We start from the raw sequence: 21,014 nt of genomic DNA, 5'->3' as shown, positions 1-21,014 counted from the left end.
ATTCCACGTGTCTCAGTCCATTGTAATAATTAAGGCACAGTGGGTTTTAGAAAACAACTACCCTGCTACTGATCCTTCTTGCATTCTTTCACCTATGAGAAATCTGCTAAGAGCAACATAAGACTGCTTGCAGCTTTCACTGCTCCAAACTTGATAAAAGGTTAAGTGAGCCTGTCCAGATCCCCAGACGTTAACGAGGGTGCCAACTCCACCACAGTGAGGATCTAAAAGGCCAAGAAGTGCTGAGATGCTGGATCAGAATCACAAGTGGCATGAAATGCAGCTCCCTCAGCCACACTTCCCTGAAAACTGTCAGGATTTCTAAGTCTCAAAGCAGTTGGGGAATTTGAACAGTAGACAGAACTGAGCCTCAATCTTAAAGGACAAATCCAGAGGAAGCCAGGAGGGGGCGTCCCCTGGTTGCCTTTTTGGTGACCACCTCATTTGGGTAACTAATTCACCTGATGAGGGAACTGGAACGGACTGTGCACAAGGATGACCAGCCTCCTACACCGGCCCAGTGTTGGATGCTCGGAGGGCAATTAGGTGCGTCCTTTGGCGAAGGTGACAGGGAGGAGCAATCTCTCTTAATAGCCTGAAACCCTAAACTCGTACCTATAACGACACTGTCCCTTGGCACAGCTGTTAGGCCAGTGCATCTGTTCCTGGGCTCCAGCTCCCGGTCTCGGTCTCGATCTCCTGTATCCTGCTTCTCCCCTTTCCAGTACCAGGCCCCCACTGCTCCCTGCTCTCCCTTTCTTATCAAAGCTTCTCCCAGATAGGGCTGACTCATCTCCTTCAATTCACATACCTCTAACGCTTATTACGCTTCCTGTCCCAAGGAATTTACATTCTGACTATTAAGTATTTAACCAGAAAATAAACCCCCAGTGAAGAGGGAAATAGTAGAATGAACGATGACAGTGTTTCCTGTGCACCAGGGTGAAGGTGGGGGTGACAAGGTATCTAGCCTTGCCCTGGCCTTCTGCCGCTCTCAAGTGTCTCTATGGCTGCTTCACCTCCTTGTGGAAAGGCTGGTACATCTCTTGCCTGCCTTTCCCCACCCGAGGAACAGGGCTTAGAGAGCAAACGGAGAAAGGAGGAACCATGTATGAAGTCCCTCTAGGTCCTACGTGCTTTTACTATGTTCTGCTTAATTTTCACAACCCTACACTGTAGGTATTATATCCATACTATTAAAACACAGACTTTAAAAAATTAGATGACATACCCAAGGAAACACAGCAGAACTGCAATCTGAGCCCAGGGTCAGCCTGAGGCCCACGCTCTTTTCCTATCACAGTGCCACCTCTCCATTAGTATTCCTTCTAATTACTTAGTTTCTCATCAGTCTTGACTGAACTTGAAGCAAACAGGACTGGGGACCACCCTCCTTGCACCCCACGCCAAATCCTCCCTCCATGGCTCCAGAAATACCCTGTGCCTCGTTCCTTGACTCAGGAGCATGCACTCCCCTTTCTCCGGGGACTGGGTAAGTTGTCAGCTTAGGAAAACAACTGACACATCTGACAAGCATTCACACTACTGTACCCCCCAATTTAAACTTTCAAACAATCTCTTTACTTTCCCCAAATTCCTCATTTAACTAAACACCTTATATGTGGGTATTCATTGCTAAGTATGTATGCTGAATGCTTAACAAGCAAGATTTAACTTTCTCTCAAGGGTCAAGGGGAAATATGATACCTAAGCCCCATTCCTTTCTCCCACCCAGCCAAACACCTACCCCTCTCAGATGCTCAAATGTGATGACAATTAAGTATAATGTATGTATAAACGTGTTTTAAACCACTAACACTCTATTTTTATCATTTTCTTTTTTTAGAGCTTTTTTTTTTTGAGGAAGATTGACCTTGAGCTAACATCTATTGCCAATCTTCCTTTATTTTTTTCCTCCTAAAAGCCCCAATACATAGTCATATATCCTAGTTGTAGGTCATTCTAGTTCTTCTGTGTGGAATGCCTCCAAAGCATGGCTTGATGAGTGGTACTAGGTCTGCACCCAGGATCTGAACCAGTGAAGCCAGGGCCACCAAAGTGGAGTGCACGAACTTAACCACTCGGCCACGGGGCTGGCCCCGACTCCTTTAATTTCTTAAGTCCTTCCCTGCCTCCTGTCCCCTCCCCATCCCCAGCATGTTTCAATGCTGGGCCCCTCTCCAGTTACAGGGATGGAGATGGACGGGTTGTGCTGTGTGTAGATTTTCGGAAGGCAGGTCAAAGAACTGAAGTTGGTTTCTTAGGAGTAAACCGGCTCAGCCGAGCCTCCACACTAAGCCCTTGCACCAGAGGACCAGCCACAACAAAGCTGCTTCAGCAGGCAGCTTGTTTTCTTAGGAAGGCAGCTTACTGGCCTTGTCACAAGGTTTGCTGTGACATTTGCATTAGAATACTGCATCCAGGCCGGACAAGAGGCAGTTGGCTTCAGTTCTATCCCAAGAGATTTACCAGGACTGTCAAGGACCTCTCCTCCCGGGCCTGACTTTGAAGTCCCTACTACTGCACAGTAGGTGCTGCCCCAGGACTTTGCCACCAAGCTTTCTTCACTGTCAACATGGCCTTCGGACTGGCCAGCACAGCCATCTACAGTGTGGCCTTGAACCCTGTCAGGTCTTTCAGTGATTTTTCCACGGCTTCGTCCCAGCTTGCCACAGAACCTGGAGGCATAAAGTCATAAGTCTCCATCTTTCCAAAGCTCCGAGAGCCCAGGGGGAGACTGAGCAGAGCTTCCTGCCAGATGTGCCAAGGGGCAAACCTGGGTCTAGAGACAGGGCCAGCGGCTTCTTACTGGGCCACTGCTCAAAATGAAGTAAGGGGTTGGCAGGGTCGGGGATGGGGCAGGCAACAACCGGGGAGTGCTGGGCTGGGGAGGAGCACAGTTCAAGGGAAAACAACCTTTAGGATCCAAACCCTCCCACCTTGTGCTTCCCCCAGGCTCCACTTTGCCCCAAACCCAGGTGCTTGTGTCCTCTGAGGTCTTCAGATGTACAGGCCACTCAGTCAACATTTATTGAGCACTCACTGTTTAGTGAGTCTTGGGGAGGGAGGTAGATTCAGTTAAGAGTACAAGAGTTCAGTCAGCAGTCTGACTGGAAGCCCGTCCTACCATGGTGCCCGCTCCTCAAACCCACCCGCCACGTCAGCAGACTCCGATTGTCCTAGTGACCTACACAGTAAAGGGAGTAAGCAGAACAAGAGACTTCGTCTGCTTGTGGGGAAATCACAGCTCCTCCCACCCTCCCCCCGGACTGGGCCCTTTGATGAATGGACACAGACAACAGCAACTGGGATTCTCTGGGCTTCTTCACTGGGGCCACGGGAAATTCATGAAGCTCACAGACCCTCGCACTCACAGAGAGCTAAGAGTTAACATCCACGAGAGAGAAGTCTAGGAGGTGGAGCGAGTAGTGATGGGAAGTCAGAAGAGGGAGACCCAGGGCTATTGGCTGGGTGGGCATGTGAACGGAGAAACGGTCTGGAGCTGGCGAAGCCTCCAACACTAGAAAGAGAGCAATGGGGTTCAGCACGGAATGGCCTCTCCCTGCTGTCTACTGAGAAGTTTGAAGGTTTCTGCAAGTAGCTCCTCCAGACAGGTGGTGGGGGAGGGGAGGTAAACCTGAGGAAATGAGCACCTTCAGAGGAACCTCCTCCCTTACAAAGGATTTCAGGCCCAAATATGTTCAGTACATTTTCTCCTCTTGAGCTAGAACTCAATCATGGCACCAAGGCCTAAAACAAACCACACACGGCTCTCTGAAGGTAGAAACCAAACCCTGCTTTATAAGGCTGAGTGGCCACCATTGGCTTCTCTACTGAGATCCGAGGTGCCAGCCAGCAAACCCTCCTCACCTTCTCCCTGTCCCCAGCACCCTTCCAGCCCTCCAGATACCCAGCCCTGCAATTCAACCACTTCAAAAAATACTCTGAGGAGGGGTAGGGTGGAGGGGTGGGGTCTCAGGCTGGCCAGCCGGCCGGGTCCCATGAGGTAGCTAACGCTGGTGCTCCTGGGCAGGGGCTAGTGAGAGAGGCCAGTCAAGGGCTCACAGCAGCCAGGAGGGAGTCACCAGTTAACTGGGAGGCGGAGGAAGCAGAGAGTCTCGTCCTCCCAGAGCACTTGGTCACAGGCAGCATCTGGGTGGAGAGGCTGGGCTCTTTGCTTGTGTCCTCACTGTCCTTTGAGGAACTGGGTTTCCTGGGGAAAAGGAAAAGGCCAGCTTGGGTCTTCTTGGGCTTGGTGGTCTCGTCTTCAGAGAGCAGTATGCTTCCCTCAGAGGAGCTGTGTTTTCTGAAGGGAACAGGCGGGGAAAGAAATGGCTGAAACACTGTGTAGCTAACACCTTAATCTGTGATCTGCCTTCAGTCTGGACCAGGCATTCACAACATTATGGGGTTACAGACCACAGCTATATGGAGATATAAACAACCATAAAATACATTTTATTTATCCGAAGCCTCTAAAACTTAAGTGGAAGTTGAATGTGTGTGAAGTAGGAGGGCTAAAGATTTCCTATAGCTGGTGGCTACGGCTGAAAGTGGCCACTTCTGCAAATGATTCTATGCTCCAGCTCACCTTCAGTGGGCGTACCAAGAGCCACCAGAAAGAGGACATCGTGGCTGCATATTCCTCCCACCAACCCCCAGCTGGAGAATGCTGCTGCTCTCGTCGTAATCCAGGAAGAGGAAGGAGAGAAACTCGCTGAACTCACCCACCACCCTCCCTGCCCAGGCAGCACTCACCCCAGCTTGCCAGGCTCCGATTTGGAGAAAGCACTGGGCGTCACTTCACCCTTTGGGACAGTCAGAAGGGATGCTGGGAGAGACCACTAAAAGCAAAGGAAGAGGTGAGGCCAAGAGGACTCGGCAGCGGTCAGGTGGGAGTGTTTGGGGTCTTGGGACTCTCCCAGCTCTACCTCTGAGGGACCATGGGACTCTCCCCTTCCCTACCCTGCAGGCATGGGCCCATTTGCGAAAAAGTCTGGGTTCTCTGCCAATTCAGACAAGCAGCTGAGGCTACAAAGCACTTTTTGATCCTTGAAAGAAAGACACCCAGGTAATCCTAGAGACAATTAATCCCTTGAAAGGTAAGGGTCATGAGACACAGAGGCAGGACCTTGGGGGGAAAAAGTGAGGTCTGGACCTACACCCAGCCCATGCTGCATTCCCCAGGCAGAGGAGGGAGGGGCCGGAGATGGAGCTGCCCCCGCCCCTCCCAACATCACTCACCAGTGGAACAGAATCAGAGACGGCTCCTGTGTGGAACCCTTTGTAGCACCAACTGCGAAGTAGATCAACTCCTAGGACAAGATTGGTAGGGTAAGCTTAACAGAGTGAGATCAACTGGCCAATTCTTCCTGCCAGAGGCCCGCTTCTTGCACCGGGCTTTAATCTCACTAACATGGCCTCCTGTGGGCAGGGGTAAACGTCACCTTTGAGCTTGTTGCCATGGTACTTCTGTTCCCATTGGGTGGTGAGAATGTTGAAATATCGTGGCTGCTCAAAAAAGCGGAGATAGCGAGAGGAGATTCGAGAAGGAAAAATTCGTTCAAATTGACCACGGCGAGAAAACTCATCTTCCATCTCGACCAGAACCCGAACGTCATCTGGTGTCAGGACATCCAGCACGGATGCATAGAAGTCCTATGGCCCAAGGAACAGCGGGAAGAGGGCGTGATGGAGAGTGTAAGCCAGAGGCAGAGAATCAAGAAGCTGGGGGACGGGGAGCACAGCTCTGGGGTCATGGGTTCCAGGACTCTCAAGGGACTGCCAAGGCAGCCTGGCGGGCCAGCTCTGGACTTCGTTCTCAAGTCTACTGAGCTTAGTTGGGGAATGAAGACATTCTTGGTGAGGGTAAGGCAAGCCCCCAGAGCAGAGGTTAAGTGGTTTGTTGGATGAAGTCAAGACCAGAATCTCGCAACTCAGATCCGGCAACAGCCTTGTGTCTGCCACTCTTCCATCTGGCTCCCGCATCTGCTCTGAGAAAGTCGAGCCTTCCAGGGGCTCACTGCACCTCAGAGAAAGAAACTCCACGGGTCTATGGCTCTGACCACAAGGGTGGGTTGGTACAGCACTTTCCTAAGAGCAGTGCTTCTTGAACACGTGATAAAAGACATCAACTCTCTCCCGTACATGCCAACTAACCCCTGCACACCAAGGGGGTCACGGTTAGGAACCCCGCCGTAGAGAGGAACAACTGGTGGCCTCAGGTCCCAAATGTCTGGCCAGGGAAGCTTTCTTCTGGCACAGGGGGAAGGCAATCTCCTACCTGATCAGGAATTTTCTGGGTCAGGTAATAGGCTTTCTTCATCTTCTGCGCAGTGAAGTGCTCCGGGGCCATTCGACATTTGTCCCTGGGGGAGCTGGACAGGCTAAGGAAGCAGGTGGAAAAGGAGCAAAGGGGAAGGTCAGCAGCCTCACATCCTGAGGGCACATGGAGAGAGGGCCAGCCCAGGAAAACACCCTTCTCAAGAGAAGTCAAGATGTACAGACAGATGCTCGTTACTGGACTAGATCAGACTGCAATGCACGCCACTCAAGTAGCCTGTCTGAGGGTCAAAGATCAATGCCATGGAAGAACTAAAAGAGTACAAAGCACCCTCTTTAGGTTGCATTTGAATGGTAAAAAAGAAGACCCTGGAATTATTGCTGTACACTTCAGTTTAGTTTAATTTAGTGAACACTTAATAAATGCCCAGCTCGGCCCTACTGGCTGTGTGATTCTGGGCAAATCACTTGACTTCCCTGCACCTCAGTTTCATCATCCTCATTACTATGGTTACTACTAAGAGAGACACAAAGATGGCCTCTGAGGAGCTCATAGGATGGCAGGTGTCAAATGACAACCACAGCATGGAGCTAAACGCGAGTCTGCAGGTATAATGGGGAAAGCAAGTTTTGTTAGCAGAAAATCAGGATTTGAATTCCAGCTCCTCTACTTTGTAGCTGAATGACCTTGGATGGGTTACTTAATCCCAGTGATTTTCACTTTCCTCATCTATAAACTGAGGATACTACTACCAACCTCAGGGAGTTGCTGTGGGGATAAATCAGAGGTTTTTCCCTCACACATAGCAGGTCCTGACTAAATATTAGCTCCCTTCCCTCAAGAGTGGTCCCGAGCGGTTTGGAGGGATGCAGGAGAGGCCCTGCACTGAGCTGGCTGCAGGAAGATGCTGCCTGGAGCTAGGCTTTAGTTGCCTTGATGGGTGGGTGAGGTTGCAACAGGGAGGTCTGGCTGAGGGGCATTTCAGGAAGAAGAAACTCCATGAGCAGAGGTGGGGACACTATGTAGAAGAGTGAGAGGCAACGAATGTTTCAGAGAGGGAACTGGACTGATTGATCCTTCAGGATCCTTCCAACCTGGAGGCTCTGTGAGTGATCTGCTTTGTCAGAGCATAGGAGCCATGAAGAGGAGTAAGGAGGAGTGCCTGGGAAAAGGAGGCTGGCCCCCTGAGGAGTTTAAAGCTGATTCCCCAAGCCCTGGAGAGATTCCAGAGCAGGGGAGCAACACGACCAAACATGCTTTCAGGGGTGGTGCATGGGCAGACTGTAGGGGCAGAGCAAGCAGCAAGGGAGACCACACAGGAGGGAGCGCCTAGACACCATTCCTTCCCAGAGTCACGATGGGGCTGCCCGTGCTGCCAGCCAAGCCACAGACAAGCAAGGAGGCTGACCTGGTGGTGGAGCTGCTGGAGCTGGAAATGATATCCTCTGCGTTGGGCAGAACAAAGCCTGCCAGGTTCAGAAGGTCACGGATCATCTGGCCTTTGATGCTGATGTCCAGTGGAGAGTTGGAGTGGAGACTTCAGGGAAAGGATGCAAAGAGTGGTAAAAGCAGATTCCAAAACTGTCTCCGGTCATATGTCCGAGTCAGTGCTTACCCCATTTACTCCCTGGCTCCCCTCGGAAGAAAGGGCTCAAACCCAAACTCATGAGCATCATCATGGGGTGCTTTTTGCCCCACAGACAGTGAATAACCTCACTCAGGGTGGTTACTGTTTCCTGGTTTGCTAGGGTAAAAGCATGGAGTAGGGATCAAGTTTAAAAGAACAATTTTAACAATCTCTCTCCATTCTCAAAGAACCTTGAGATAATAGCAAAGAATGAATGAGCAAGCAAACAGACTGTGAAAACAGAATTCTAGTGGAGGAAACGTCTTCCCAAAGTCCTCAAGACTAGCATAGAAATGGGCTCATGAGGACCCAGGAAGGGTTCTCCTCAAAGTGCCCTGAGAATACCACCCACCTCGGGGAAATGTTGACTTCCAGGACCCAGGGCTTGAGGTTCTCATCCAGCATGATATCGAAACCAAAGAGCTCGTGGCAGCTGTAGGGCCGCCGCACATACATCTTCAGCAGGCTGGTCACGTAGGGTTCTGACCTGGTCAGAGGAGGAGGAAATATTCAGCCCAGCTCCTCCCAGAGGGCCCTACCCAGAGTTCCCCTGCAACGGAGCAGCCCAGAGATGGGAGAGCAGAAGCAATCTAGGAAACGCAGTTCTCAGGAGAGGCCTCTGATCAAGGGCCAGCTTCTGGGGATGAAGTTCAGCAGAAGAGCAGAATTTAACTCCATCAACTCCTTCCTATTCCCTGTCCTTAGAAATTGAAACACGGTCTAAGTCTGGAACATAGCAGTGCAAAGGCCCATTAGAAAAGAAGGGATTCAGTGGCAGACCCCACAGCCAGGGTGGCAGTGTGACTCACGAGATGATGGTTTTGACAACAACATCCTTTATCTTCTCCCAGATGGCATCACTGTTGACTCCCTTCTGGCTCAGGTAGTTCCACAAAGCCTTCAGTGCCCTGTGAGGGGGGGGGAGGAGGGAGTATTTGGGGTCATATTCGACGAATGAATGAGGAAGAAAAGAGAAAGGGAAAGGAATAAGAGGCCCAAAGGTATTTTCTTCATCTTTTCTTTTGATGTTTTGAATTAAGAAAGAGATGAGCTGGGATGCAGAAAGACCAGTTGTCAATTGTCAAGTGTTTATGTGGTCTTTGGGTCTTATATTAATCCTCAACTCACCATCCCTCTGAACCTCCCAAACCCCGGAGCCCTGTGCTCCTCTAGGCCTACAGGAGTTTGACAGGGACATGGCCTGGGTACCATTTGTGGCCCTGGCAGGCCGTTTCATCTGCGTTGGCCTGGTACTCAGTGTTCTTTTTATTGACACTGTAGTTGGTCAGGTGCATGAACTTGTTGCCAAGACTCTTCATGGAAGGGGAATACCTGGAAGGGAGGAAGAGAGGCAGACGTTAGATGGTAAGACCGCAGACAGACAACAGTCCAAACATTTTCCCAAATCCTGAGAAGGCAAAGAAAAAGTGGACAGATCTTTTCAGATGCACAAGGGCCTGAGAAGTATGTGTGTCGGTAAGGTTTCTAGAATACCACAGCTACACTCATCTCCTTTATGCCACCCCAGTCCTGCAGGAAGGCCCTCCCCAGATTCAGTGAAGTAGAGAACTTCCTTATTTCTCATTCCCCATGTGACATCGTAATTTACAATACAAAATATATATATTGATCTCTGCCCCCAGTTCCTGGCCCAGAGCTCCTAAAACCCTTGGAATTCCCTAAGTGTTAAGAGCACTAGGAGCATCTTTTGTTCTAACATTTGGTCTTTGACCCCAGTTCCTGATACAGGGCTTTTGAAACCTTGTAATTTCCTCGTGACTTTGGGTGAGATCCTGGATGGCTCCTGGATGAGGGTTGGTCACTGGAAAGACCAAGTGATTACTAGAAACTTGGAATTTTCAGCACGATGCCCCATTCTTTTAAGAGGGAAAGAGGACTGAAATGGTGATCAATCATGCCTGCGTGATGAAGCCTCCATAAAAATCCCAAAAGTGCAGGGTTCAGAGAGCTTCCAGGCGGATGAACACGGGAAGATGCTGGGAGAGTGGTATTGCGCAGAGAGGACATGGAAGCTCCACGTCCCTTCCCACACACTTTTCCCTATCTCTCCCTTCCACCTGGCTGTTCATCTGTATCCTTTATCACATCCTTTTATAATAAACCAGTACACATGAGTAAATGTTTTCCTAAGTCCTGTGAACTGCTCTAGCAAATTATTTGAACCCAAGGAGGGGTCACAGGAACCTCTGAATTATAGCAATTTGGTCAGAAGCACACATGGCAACCTGGACTTGCGACTGGCATCTCCAGTGTGGGCAGACGGGCAGCCTTGTGAGACTGAGCCTTGCACCTGCAGGATCTGATGCTCTTTCCAGGTAGCTAGAGTGAGAACTGAGTTAACTGTAGGACACTCAGCTGGTGTTGTGGAAAATTGCTTTGTGTGGGGAGAAAATCGCATACCCCTGGTGACCAGAAGTGTCAGCAATGTAGTGTTCTATGTAAAAGGAAAGGAACACAGGGAGGAAAGGCAGATTTTCCCAAGCACACTCCACCTTCTCCTTTGCTAACAAAATCTACAAAAACATACGTTATTTTCCTATTTGGTGTCCTCCAGTTTTCCTCCCTCTCAGAAAAACAAACCCCAAAGCTGTCAGGAGGAGGCCTCACCAATGCCACATACTTGCAACTGGCAAAGCGGACGAGACCATCTGAAAAGAGGTAAATCCGCAGAGGATCGTAGGAGGTGACGTAAACATAGATTCGCAGATCAAACTTGCTGCCGCTGATGAGGTAGGGTTTGTGTAGATACCTACACAGGGAGAGGTCAGCTTCAGGGACATGAACAGGTGACACAGGGCTCAGAGGGTAACCGAGCCAGGCAAAAGCCAGCTAACAGTCCCCCAGATAAGGACCTTAAAACAGCTTGCTGAGGAAGGTCTTTGGCTGCGAGGACAAAGGGTAGAACATTGTAAAAAGGGAACCTCCAGGCTGAGGAGACGTGAAAATGGCGAGCGAGATCTGAGCTGGAGACAGGCTCACCTCTGTACCAAAAGGGGCCTTCGCTTGGGGAGCTGACTCCACTTGTGAATGACCTGGATGCCAATGCCTCGAGCTGACGCTGGCTAGAAGTCAAGTGGAAAGGAGATGAGATTTGCTCCTGGCCCAATACTCTGTTGTTCCCATTCTCAGACCATGGCCTACTACCCACTGTGCCCACTCACTGGTTTAACAATCCACTTTTGGCGGCTGCTGCTCTCCCAGGCTTTGCGCAGGAGCTTGGCATCCTGCGGCAGGATAAAGGACTGGGGGAAGAAACTGAACTCCTTCTTGCCAAAGCGGCTCTGCATGCGGGACAGGTTCCGCCACAGGCGATCCTTCCGGCCAATCTGGAATGAACCTGGGAAATGGTTTAGCTGTAGGAGGGACAAAGGGTGAGAGCAGGGAGAGGGCCCAGGTGAGACCACGGGGAAGACGGAAAGACTCATGATCCCACTCCAACTTCTTCAGCCACATTCTAAGCTCCTGTTTCATCTTATCATCACTGTCTAATGGTCCTTAAATATTCAGCTGCTGAGCATTCACCCAAGGATATTAAAACACAAGACAATTTAGTGCCCTCTAGGAGTTGATAGTTAATGACATATAATAGTGATTAAGGCAGACATGATATTCACCTTAAGTGCAAAGAAAAAGCTGTTACGCCTTTTTCCATGACAGCCTATAGAACTAAGACAGGAAGGCACCTGGCTGTCGGGAAGCCTGAGACAGGGGACTCATCGGTTCCAACACGAGACCAGAGTCCTCTTTACACATATTCAGCTTGAGGAACGGAGGCAATGTGCAGTGGTTACAGGGGAAACACAATAAACTGAAAATAGATGCTGCATCTCAAGACACATTCAAGGAAAAAGCATCTTTGCGAGGCTGCAACTGCCCAAGACGCTGCAGCTGAGCTGCGAGGAGATGGGCGTGATCTGCTAGGGTCTCGCTGCACCCTCCTCCTGCACTTTCTCCACCCCTCTCTAAAGTGTCCCAGTTCTCTGTGGTCACCCTCCTCTTCCCCCACTCCCAACACCAACTTCCGTCCACCTAGTCCAAAGCCCAGGGGAAGAGCTCCTCAGAAAGGGTCCCTACCTTCTGATGCTCCCGAATGGATCGGAAACTAGGAGACTTCATGTGGTGACCCCAGCAGCCCAGCCAGTCATCATTTCCTATAGAAGGCACATCAGGGAGTCAGTCCTGCTAGCAGCTTGGTCCCTGGGACAGAGAGAGGCCAAGAGGCCCTAGAAATACCACAGGGCCTGGGCATAGCTCCCAGACCTGGTTTTCTAAGAGTTGCCATGGAGCATGAGGCCCCGGGGTCAGGGAAAGAACAATGGCCCTCTGTCTTCCAATTCTGAGGAACAGGCTCCAGCCCAGAAAGATTTCAGAGTTATGTCCTCTTATGAAGTTCAAAACTTCAGGACAGGGTCCCTACATAGCAGGAGGCATCTAGGGCTCTCTTTCTGCTCAAAGCCCATCTGCTGGGGCAGAGGACAGGCTCACAGTGAGACAAGTGACTTACGCTTGCTAATTTTGAAGTGGGACCGTCCAATGGTCTGCTTGACAATATTGGGGGTCACTGTGCTCATCTTCCACCGGAGCAGCTTCCTCTGCTCCCAGGGAAGTTTCTCCACTGGAGGGAAGGGGGTTAGGGAGGGTGGAGAAAAGCAGGAGAGTCACGGTGAGAAGAGGAAAAAGATGGCACTGTTGCTCAATCTTCCCTGGGTAGGCAGTTACTAAGCACTGTTGCAGATCAGAGTTTCAAAGGAGCACACTTTGGGGAAGAAAAGGAGGCTGCACAGGAATGAGGTGCACAGAGAGGAGGGGAGGTTGAAAGGGAAGAGAAACAAGATTAAAGGACAAGAGCGAAGCATGAGATTATGGCACTGAGAAGGGTCAGTTAAAGGATGGACGAGAAAAAGGTCCCCATATCAGAATGGAGAACCAAGCAGGGAACCGAGCACACTGACAGCCATTCCAGAAAGCCCCTTCCATCCTGTTGCCACCTGCCCCCAACTCTGCCAGCATCCTTCTCCTGGGGGCTCTTCTGCCTCAGACACTTGGCTAGGTTTACCTCTCTCGTCCCGAGTGCCAAAATAGATGGTAGGGGGCACGTTGGGAAAGAGACTGTAGATGAGCGCTGGTCGGACAACTTTCTCACTGGAAAGGGGTTTGGTCAGAATCTCCGTGCAGTCCCTAAGGTAAAAAACAGACACGCGGTAGAAAAAAGGAAAGCCATATCTGCCAAAGTGCTGTTACTATCACGTATCATTTCTTTCAGTGATTCCACAAAGACAAGTGCTCAATAATTATTTTGCAAATATTAATCCATAAGGTGCTAGGGCTAACTTCTATACAGCCACACTCGTAAATGTCACCTAAAGACAAGGTTTTCCAATACTTCATTCTGTGACAGAGCTGCAAAATCTCCTGTGACAAGCTGTAGGCTGGGGAAGGCCCTGAAAAGAGCAGTTCTGAGAGCAGGCAATGAATCTGGGTGAATATTAGTAGAAGAATATGCCACACAAAGACAAAGAGAAATAAAGAAGGAGAGAAAAAAAAAATCATACAGATAATTAAAAAAAGAGGAAGAGCAGAAAAGACCTAAGAAGAGGTATAGAGAGTTTTAAAAAGAAAAAGGGAAAAAAGCAACAGAAAGAAAAGAAATAGTGATCCTTCTAACTCATTTTATATTTAGGGTTATCTGAGATATGCAGATGATTAGTGCTCTTCTCCATTTTAGAAATGACTTGTGACACCAGATTTTTATGTAATAGTCTGGTAAAGCAGGTCTAGGAATCTGGGGCAGCAGGCCACTGGGGTCCCTACTGTTGTTCCCACAATGGCTGGGCCAAGGCTATTTGAAGGGTCTCCAAATAGTGAACACCTCAACTATCTATCAGGTACAAGCTGAAAGACCTAGACCATTTCTTCAAATAGCCCTGAAAATGGAGAGAACATCTATTACTCTCTATACTGAGCTGATATGATTACAAATATTACTATTTGAGATTCATTTTTAGCTTATAAAGAGCCACTCTACCTGTTAATTTGCAGCACAACAGAAATAGGGACTGTAGGTAAAACACTTCAGTGTTTTAAATCTTAGAGATTTTTAATGAGTTTTATTTGGTCAAGTTAAATACTAATTCCCAATTAAGGCACAGCTGACACAAAGAGAAGCAACCTGAGTCTGGATGTTCTATATGTTAGGCAAGCCTTGACACACACAGCTGGATTTTAATCAAAATTAGGATAGAAACTTTGCACTAAAAACAAAGCAAAACTCACCAATTTTCTATGCTTGTATTTTGTTTCTTTTACATTTTTAGTAGAAGTTACTTTTAAAAAGAAAAAACTTTAATGCTCAGTACTTTGGAGGGGTTCTTTTTAACATTTAATAAAACAATGGAATTAATGATGACAGAGCCTCATATGCAGGCAAGGTTGGAAGTAGTGAGGGGAACAAGGAAGATTGTGCTGAAGAACATTAACTTTCTACCTGGAAAGGTGGTGTATATGATCCTTTACCAAGTTCCAAAACTCGTTAGCACAATAACATGTCCTCATTTCTACTAACGCCCTCATGAGTAATTTCTTCGTAGTCCTGCATTCCTTCCTCTCCTCCCACTCCCCGGCTCATTTAGGCAGCATCCTACAGCTCCCTGTTTTAAAGAAGGCCCTACACTGAGAGACTGGCTTTTTGGTTCCCTAGTTAGAGACAGTTATCACTCAGACTCCACTAAGGGCAGTCCATAAAATAATCTAGATTAAAGCTAGAGAATTTTTTATTCCATTTCTTATTACTAAGGTTGATGTCAATCTTATTTCCCAAATTAAAACTAACCTCAGAAGGGGGCAAAAGAGCATTTCAAAAAGCTCCAATTAGTGGTATGTCTATCTCAGAACTGTTTCTGACAGTGGGACACATTTATAATGCAAGATGGCAATTACCCTCATGCGGGTGGCCTATTTATCTCAAACATTATGTTTCTCCATTAATTGGTTATTAATTTTCTAAACACTTCTTGGAATTACGTGCTTTTTCCTTGAATGATTTCTTGGAGCGTAAAGACCAAACTGCAGCCTAAGAAACATGGTACTGTTTTTAAGCCCAACTGACGAAACATGTTTCTGGTCCCTTCCATTGCTCCCTGTTTGAAAACTAAAGTCCCAAATGTAAAAATCTGGTAAAAATGCTTTAGGATTAACAGGGCCATTAGACTTAGGTGATTAATCTCTTAATAACCTTACGGAGACAGAATATGAGCATCTACCAACAATCTACACGGCCAACACTCACCGAGAGATCACTGCCACCGACTCGCTGGGGGAGACAGCACTGAGCGAGGAGCACTCTGAGTCTCCTGCAGGGAAAGAGCCAAGAAGTGCCAACTGGGAGAGGCTGCTGCACAAATTCACCAAGCTCTGAGCTCTTCCTTGAGCATCTTCCCTCAGCCTTCTTGCGGAGCCACGTGCACCACCCCGCTGCCTTGCACTGCCTTCCTCGAGCTCGAGAGCAGCAGAAGAAGGCAAAACTGGGGACAGGAGGACTAGAGAACAAAGTCCCCCAAAAGCCACTCCCGACCTTAGACGCCCAAGGTGAATGGTTAGTGTAGGTGATTAAGGGAGTTAAGGATCTGTTAGCCCCTCCCTAGCGGGCGGTGAGCAATTCCCAGTTGGAGCTGAGGGTCCCCTACTCACCCTCCTCCTCTTCGTCCTCATCGTGGCTGCAGCAGTCTTCCAAACCGTCCACCAGATCTTCTTCTAGATCTTCAGCCTCAACCTGGTCTAGCTGGACGTCAGCAGCTGAACTACAAGAAAGAAATCATGCCCCAGCCCAGCCAACTCCATGAGAGAGGTCACAGACGCCCGCTCCTTCGTCATCTCTAGTGTTTGTCTCTTTCCCAGTCACCAATCTGTGTCTCTAGTCTGGATCTTCCAACTTCATTTCTCTTGCCCTCAGAGCTTCAGTCTAGCCATAGCTCCTCAACCCCACATCCCCTACTCTGCACAGAGGACTATGTCTTCCATCTTCTTTAAAGTCCCTCATAGCATATAAGCACAAAATTTGCAGACAAAATACCATCAGTGAATGGCTGGTAGATGACTTCAAAGGTCCCTAGGCCTCTCTCCGGGAACTCGGAACAAGGCCTTTGTGGATCAAGGTTCCAGAGAAGTAACAAGGCACAAGAGAAAGAGCCAAGTATGTGTATGTCCTCACACTGATACGGCTGTCACACCAGGAATGACTGAGAGCCTAGAAAAGTCAGAGCCCCCAACGTGTGTTTGGAATTCTTGTTGTAACCTAAGGCAGGAGTCAGCAAACTTTTCATCAAAAGGACCAAACAGTAAATATTTTCAGTTCCTGGGCCATTTAGTCTGTTGCAAAGATTCAACCCTACCATTATAACATGAAAGCAGCCACAGACAGTAGTAAATGAATGGGCAAGGGTGCATTTCAATCAAATTTTATTTACAAAAGCAGGCAGCAGGCAGGATTCGGCCTGCAAGCTGTAGTGTGCCAACCTCTGCCCCCAAGATGAAAACCAACATTCTAGGGCAGCTAAAAATTAAAACCAACCTTCAGGGACACAGGGTCAGTGTCACCAAATTATGCTGTATACATTCTACTGCTCTAAACGAACCAAAAACTTTCTCCAACTTACCCAATATCCCTAGCAGGTGAGTCCAGCTCCCTGGCCTCCTTAGGCCCCTCCTTCCCAAGCTGGATGGAAGAGAGGCGGGTGGCCACATCGGCTACTCCAAGAGGCTGAGGGGAAGAAGGCAGAACTGGAGTTTTGTCTTCTCCACGTGGTGGGGAACCGATCACAGATCCACAGGCAGGGCTGCGGCTGAGCCCATGAGCATGTGAGGCAAGAAGGTGAATGCTGATGCGTTTGGTACAGAATACCGTACCGTCCAACTCCAAGGTGTCTGAGGCTCCAGGGAGGATCCTACTGTCCCCTCCAGCATCCTCTTGAGGGAACTGCTGGCCCACCAAAGGAGGTTTCCACTGCCTGTTCCTATTGAGAAGATCCCACTGCAAGCCGGGGTTCGTGAAACAAGATTGCTCAAACTGGCAGCCTTGCCGCGGCTTCTTCTCAAAGCTTCTCGCAGTCAACTTCCTCACGGCCTCAGTGAACCGAACCTCCTTAGTCAGAGCCTGGGAAGCAGAGTCGCCACCCAGGCCGCAGGGATGTGGCTCTGCCCTCATGGCTGAGTCACTCTGGTTGTACTGGGGAGAGGCAACACTGGTGGTGGAAGTGTCTAAGGAGCTAGGGGTAGACAGGGGACTACAGGCGGGGCCATCACCTAGGACAGTGCCATTGCTCTTGGGGATCTTGTGTTCAACACGCTGCAGCACACAGTCTCCAGTGCCCCCTGAATGACGCCAGGAGACAAGTTGGATCTTGGGTGAGGATACTGGCTTCAGGCCCTCCGTGGCCTGCAATAAAGGCACTTTAGTGCTATTTGGCAGCATGAAGGAGTTGTTGTTTAGCATGGGCTTGTAGGAAGAGGAAGGGGAGGAGGGTGGAGATGGGGTCTTCCCTGAGATGGCAGAGGCCAGGCTGTTCCTTGAAGGGTTTTCCCCAGCTGCTCCCAGTGAGAGGTATGGATCTGCGGATGAGGATGCCACGGGCTGGGCCATGGGGGAGACTGTGAAAGAAGTGGCCTTATTGGCAGTGAGTCTGACAGGAAGGCTCTTTTGAGGGAGAGAAAAAGGTCTTTTTTCTGACGGGCTTGAACGCAAGCAGAAGGACTCCAGTTGCTGGTACGGTTTGTGCCTATTGCTGGAGCGGCGGTACAGCAGGGTGCTGCTGAACAAGTCTGGGAGCGAGTGCAGGTAACAGGAGCTGCTGTGGCCTGCAATGACAGCTGTGGTCCCAGAGCTACATAAAGTGCTGGGGCAAAAGAAATAGGCTTGCTGAGGTGGGACACCCAGGAGGCCTGGGCCCAACCGTGGTGAAAGCGGACCCACGTGCTTCTTCTCCAGCTTCCAGATTGGCTTCACTTGCTGATGGGCCTGAGACCAGACTTTGCCCTCAGAGGGTTTCTCAGGTGGCGGGGCAGGCACTGTGCCTGAGGGCCCAGTCTGCTTGAAGGTGCTTCCCCGGCGGAGGCCAAGACTGTAGTGCTCTGTTCCTGCTGAGGCCATGAGGGGCCCACATCATGGCCACACGGCCTCAGGGCCCGGCTCACGTAAGGTGCCACGCACCTCCAGTAGTAGCAGCGGCATCCTTGAAGTCCGTCAGCCTGAAGGGGAGAGAAACAATTGGCAACATTACTGTCCCAGGAGAACAGATACAACACTACAGTGGTCCTCAGGGGAGCAAGAGTCCCACTTTAGTACTTCTTGGGCAGCCAGTCTTGCCATCATTTGGGGCCCTGGGAGAATACTCGATTCCTAGGGTGTTTTCAGTGGTTCCTGCTGTCCGCATGGAATCAAAGCTGCCTTCATGAAGGACTGGGACTTTACAGCTCAACCATCGTGAGTCTGCTCACGTACTTCCACTCTCTTACTCAGAAAGCTCTTTCCTCTCTCTCCAAAGAAAAATACATCTTTCTGCCTTGCCATCCATGACTTTATATGAGTGGCTTCCTTCCCTCACCTACCACAGGTGTGGCTAACAAGGCAAGTCTGGGGGTGGCAGAGAAACCAGTCAATATCTTCCTCCTCACCAACCAATTCTGAAAGGTCTAAGACCATTCGAGAAACACATGTGACATCTACTGCTCCCTTACCAACTCTCAGGCGCCCCTGGTGTGGTCTGCTTGTCACGGCCCTGCATGACAAGTTCAGATACGAGCAGAGAATTCCCCTGCTAGCCTCTGGAGTTCATTCTGGAGCTGAGACAGTACTTCCATCTCTCCAAGAGTCTTGCCAACTATCCAGACTTAAATTCCACCCCACGTGTTGGTGGGAAAAAGAAAAAAAAAAACAGAACTAGACACCACCATTATTTTGACTTAAAGTGACTTTATCTCCAGCAGCCACAGTGGGACAGGAGCATTCAGAGAGCAGAATACAGAGGCAAGGAGAAGAGGAGGGAACTTTCTTTACGCCAACTCCCAGGCTTCAGCCAACAGGCTGCTCAGCATGGTCGCTTACTTTCTAAATCAAATTCGCAAAATATCCTCCAGTTTTCACAGTTGCAGGGAAAGGTGTGCCTGCTTTCATGACACCCTCGGGGGAAAAAACAAGACCCTGCTGGAAGGCATTCACCTGGGATAATTCTGAATGGAATCTTGGCATCCTCATCAAGTGTTTTCAGAGCGGCTAGAGGCAAGGAATCAGCAGAGAATTTTTTTGCTCAAGTTATATTTAAAACACAAACTTCAGTGGGGAGAGGACTTGTTTTTGGTAAGAGAATAATGGCCAATGAAGAGCCATGATTCCTGTCTACAGCTACAGGAACTGTTGGTGTCGTCTACCAACAAAAAGTCTGCCGACGTTGCGTGACGTCCCCCTCTTTTCTTGCAAAGGCTGACCTATGTGGATTCGTTCTCAAGGAGAACACAAAAAACCACAACTCATCACTGCCAATATTCAAAGTGAGAGTGGGCTAAAAAAACATGAGGCTAAAACTGATTTTGATGCCAGTAACCTCAAATTAAGGGGACAGAAAACGGACCTCCACCGAGTCCAAACTATGGAAATTCTGTGCAGGGGACAATAATATTCTGTGTCCTTATGGCAGAGAAGCATACACAAGGGAAGAGTCAAATGCCGCTGTGACTTTACAAGGCCATGCGCGTGTCCCCCCTCAATTATCCCTAAGCTTCAGGTACGAGACAAAAGCCAGGCTGGAAACACTCTTGCACTGTCTACACCGAGTCCCTTCGTGGGTGAAGCATCAAGAGCAAGCCACCGCCTTCTCACCAGCACTGTGGCCAATCCCACCTTCCCTGACGGCCACGGGTGCTCGCTGCACACCACCTCAGGGCTGGTGAGGAGAACTCTTCCTCCACACACTGGGCAATGTCTGCTCTGTTTTAGACCGTATGAATTCTCAGTACCAGCAATACTGAATGCACGTGGCCTGGCATCTAGCTGGCTTGACTTCTAATCCAAATAAGGAAGAGGGAGACGAAGGACACACTCCCATCCTCCTCAGAAGCTGCAGGTGGTCTGCTCCCAGGCAGGGTGTGAAGCCAGCCGGGCAAGAGCCAGAGTCAAGTGGATTCTCTTCTCTCTGACTAACAGGATTCCAGCTCTCACACATCCCTGCAATGGCCATTTCCTATTCCTTGTTTCCTCCCATGGTTCCCAAGATGTGTAGGATGGCAGTTTGCAAAAGGGCTGCCTGTCCTCCTAGAGAAGCATATCTGGAGGGACCAAGCAGGGGAGAAGAAGTTTCTGCAACTCTCTTTCTGGGCAATAGCTCCACAGCTAGTAAGAGACATCCAGGGTTGGCTAAGGTAGCTGTGTCAGGAACCGCCAAGCAAAGACAAGGCTGTCATGTCCGATACTCTAGACAGAGCAGCTTTAAGAACATGAAGTCAACAGTATCACTCAGAACAGCATCACATACAAATGCTCCAACCTGCTCTCACTGTTTCTGGTTCAAATATAGTGTCTGGTTTAGACAAGGAAATGATGGTTGCTAAGGCAACTCTGTTCTTTCTCCTGACAGAGATTCCTGATGAAATCAAAGCTCCACAGGATGGGGAAGCAGAGACCTAGTGAGAAAATTCAGGTAGGCTGGGTCCCTGCCCCTGACTGCTGCCACACCTCCTTTTCCTGTATGCTGCCCTCAAGAGCAGTGCCACTCAAGTGCCAGGGAACGAGCCCACTGCCCTAAAGGAATGAGGAGTGACAAACTTTAAAAAGCTTTAGAAGGTCTAAAATAGAAGAAGTAGAGAAACTGAGAAAATAGTTTCAAAATCTAATACACCGAGCATAGTGGTTTCTGCCATAAAGTCAAAGTCCAGATGGCACCCAGACCCCACAGACAGCATGTACCCTGAAGGTAGCTTTGCTGCGACGTCATCAAACCTGTCTCCTGTAGGGGACTCTGGGCTCCTGACGCAACGTTGGGAGACCCTTCTTCCAGCCCCCCTCAAATTTCTAAGTGCACTGTGATGATACACACTTGG

At 49.4% G+C, this 21,014-nt stretch overlaps 1 protein-coding gene across 4 annotated transcripts in view; it reads right to left on the bottom strand.

The window, feature by feature from the left end:
* Positions 1–3,781: 3,781 nt before the first annotated feature.
* The window catches only part of TTLL4 (tubulin tyrosine ligase like 4), a 31,259-nt gene continuing 14,026 nt past the window's right edge, over positions 3,782–21,014 (bottom strand). The window contains exons 2-19 of one of the 4 annotated variants that reach the window (XM_001492221.5): positions 16,583–18,170; positions 15,618–15,727; positions 15,217–15,280; positions 12,988–13,109; positions 12,436–12,546; positions 12,006–12,082; positions 11,093–11,284; positions 10,911–10,993; positions 10,552–10,680; positions 9,120–9,242; positions 8,720–8,818; positions 8,263–8,397; positions 7,692–7,820; positions 6,284–6,386; positions 5,448–5,658; positions 5,245–5,315; positions 4,759–4,844; positions 3,782–4,306 (exon numbers count right to left, since the gene is read on the bottom strand). In XM_001492221.5, the coding sequence (XP_001492271.2) occupies positions 4,054–4,306; positions 4,759–4,844; positions 5,245–5,315; positions 5,448–5,658; positions 6,284–6,386; positions 7,692–7,820; positions 8,263–8,397; positions 8,720–8,818; positions 9,120–9,242; positions 10,552–10,680; positions 10,911–10,993; positions 11,093–11,284; positions 12,006–12,082; positions 12,436–12,546; positions 12,988–13,109; positions 15,217–15,280; positions 15,618–15,727; positions 16,583–18,072 (3,588 nt within the window). In that variant the 5' untranslated portion in view covers positions 18,073–18,170 and the 3' untranslated portion in view covers positions 3,782–4,053. Of the gene's footprint in view, positions 4,307–4,758; positions 4,845–5,244; positions 5,316–5,447; positions 5,659–6,283; positions 6,387–7,691; positions 7,821–8,262; positions 8,398–8,719; positions 8,819–9,119; positions 9,243–10,538; positions 10,681–10,910; positions 10,994–11,092; positions 11,285–12,005; positions 12,083–12,435; positions 12,547–12,987; positions 13,110–15,216; positions 15,281–15,617; positions 15,728–16,582; positions 18,171–21,014 lie in introns of all 4 variants that reach the window. The other 3 variants (XM_014740425.3, XM_005610615.3, XM_070269257.1) reach the window with 3 other exon arrangements.

The sequence above is a fragment of the Equus caballus genome, chromosome 6 (assembly GCF_041296265.1).
Source record: "Equus caballus isolate H_3958 breed thoroughbred chromosome 6, TB-T2T, whole genome shotgun sequence".
Classification (NCBI taxonomy): Eukaryota; Metazoa; Chordata; class Mammalia; order Perissodactyla; family Equidae; genus Equus; species Equus caballus.
Note: the sequence above shows the minus strand (reverse complement) of the source record. Positions and strands in the feature narration are given on the sequence as shown.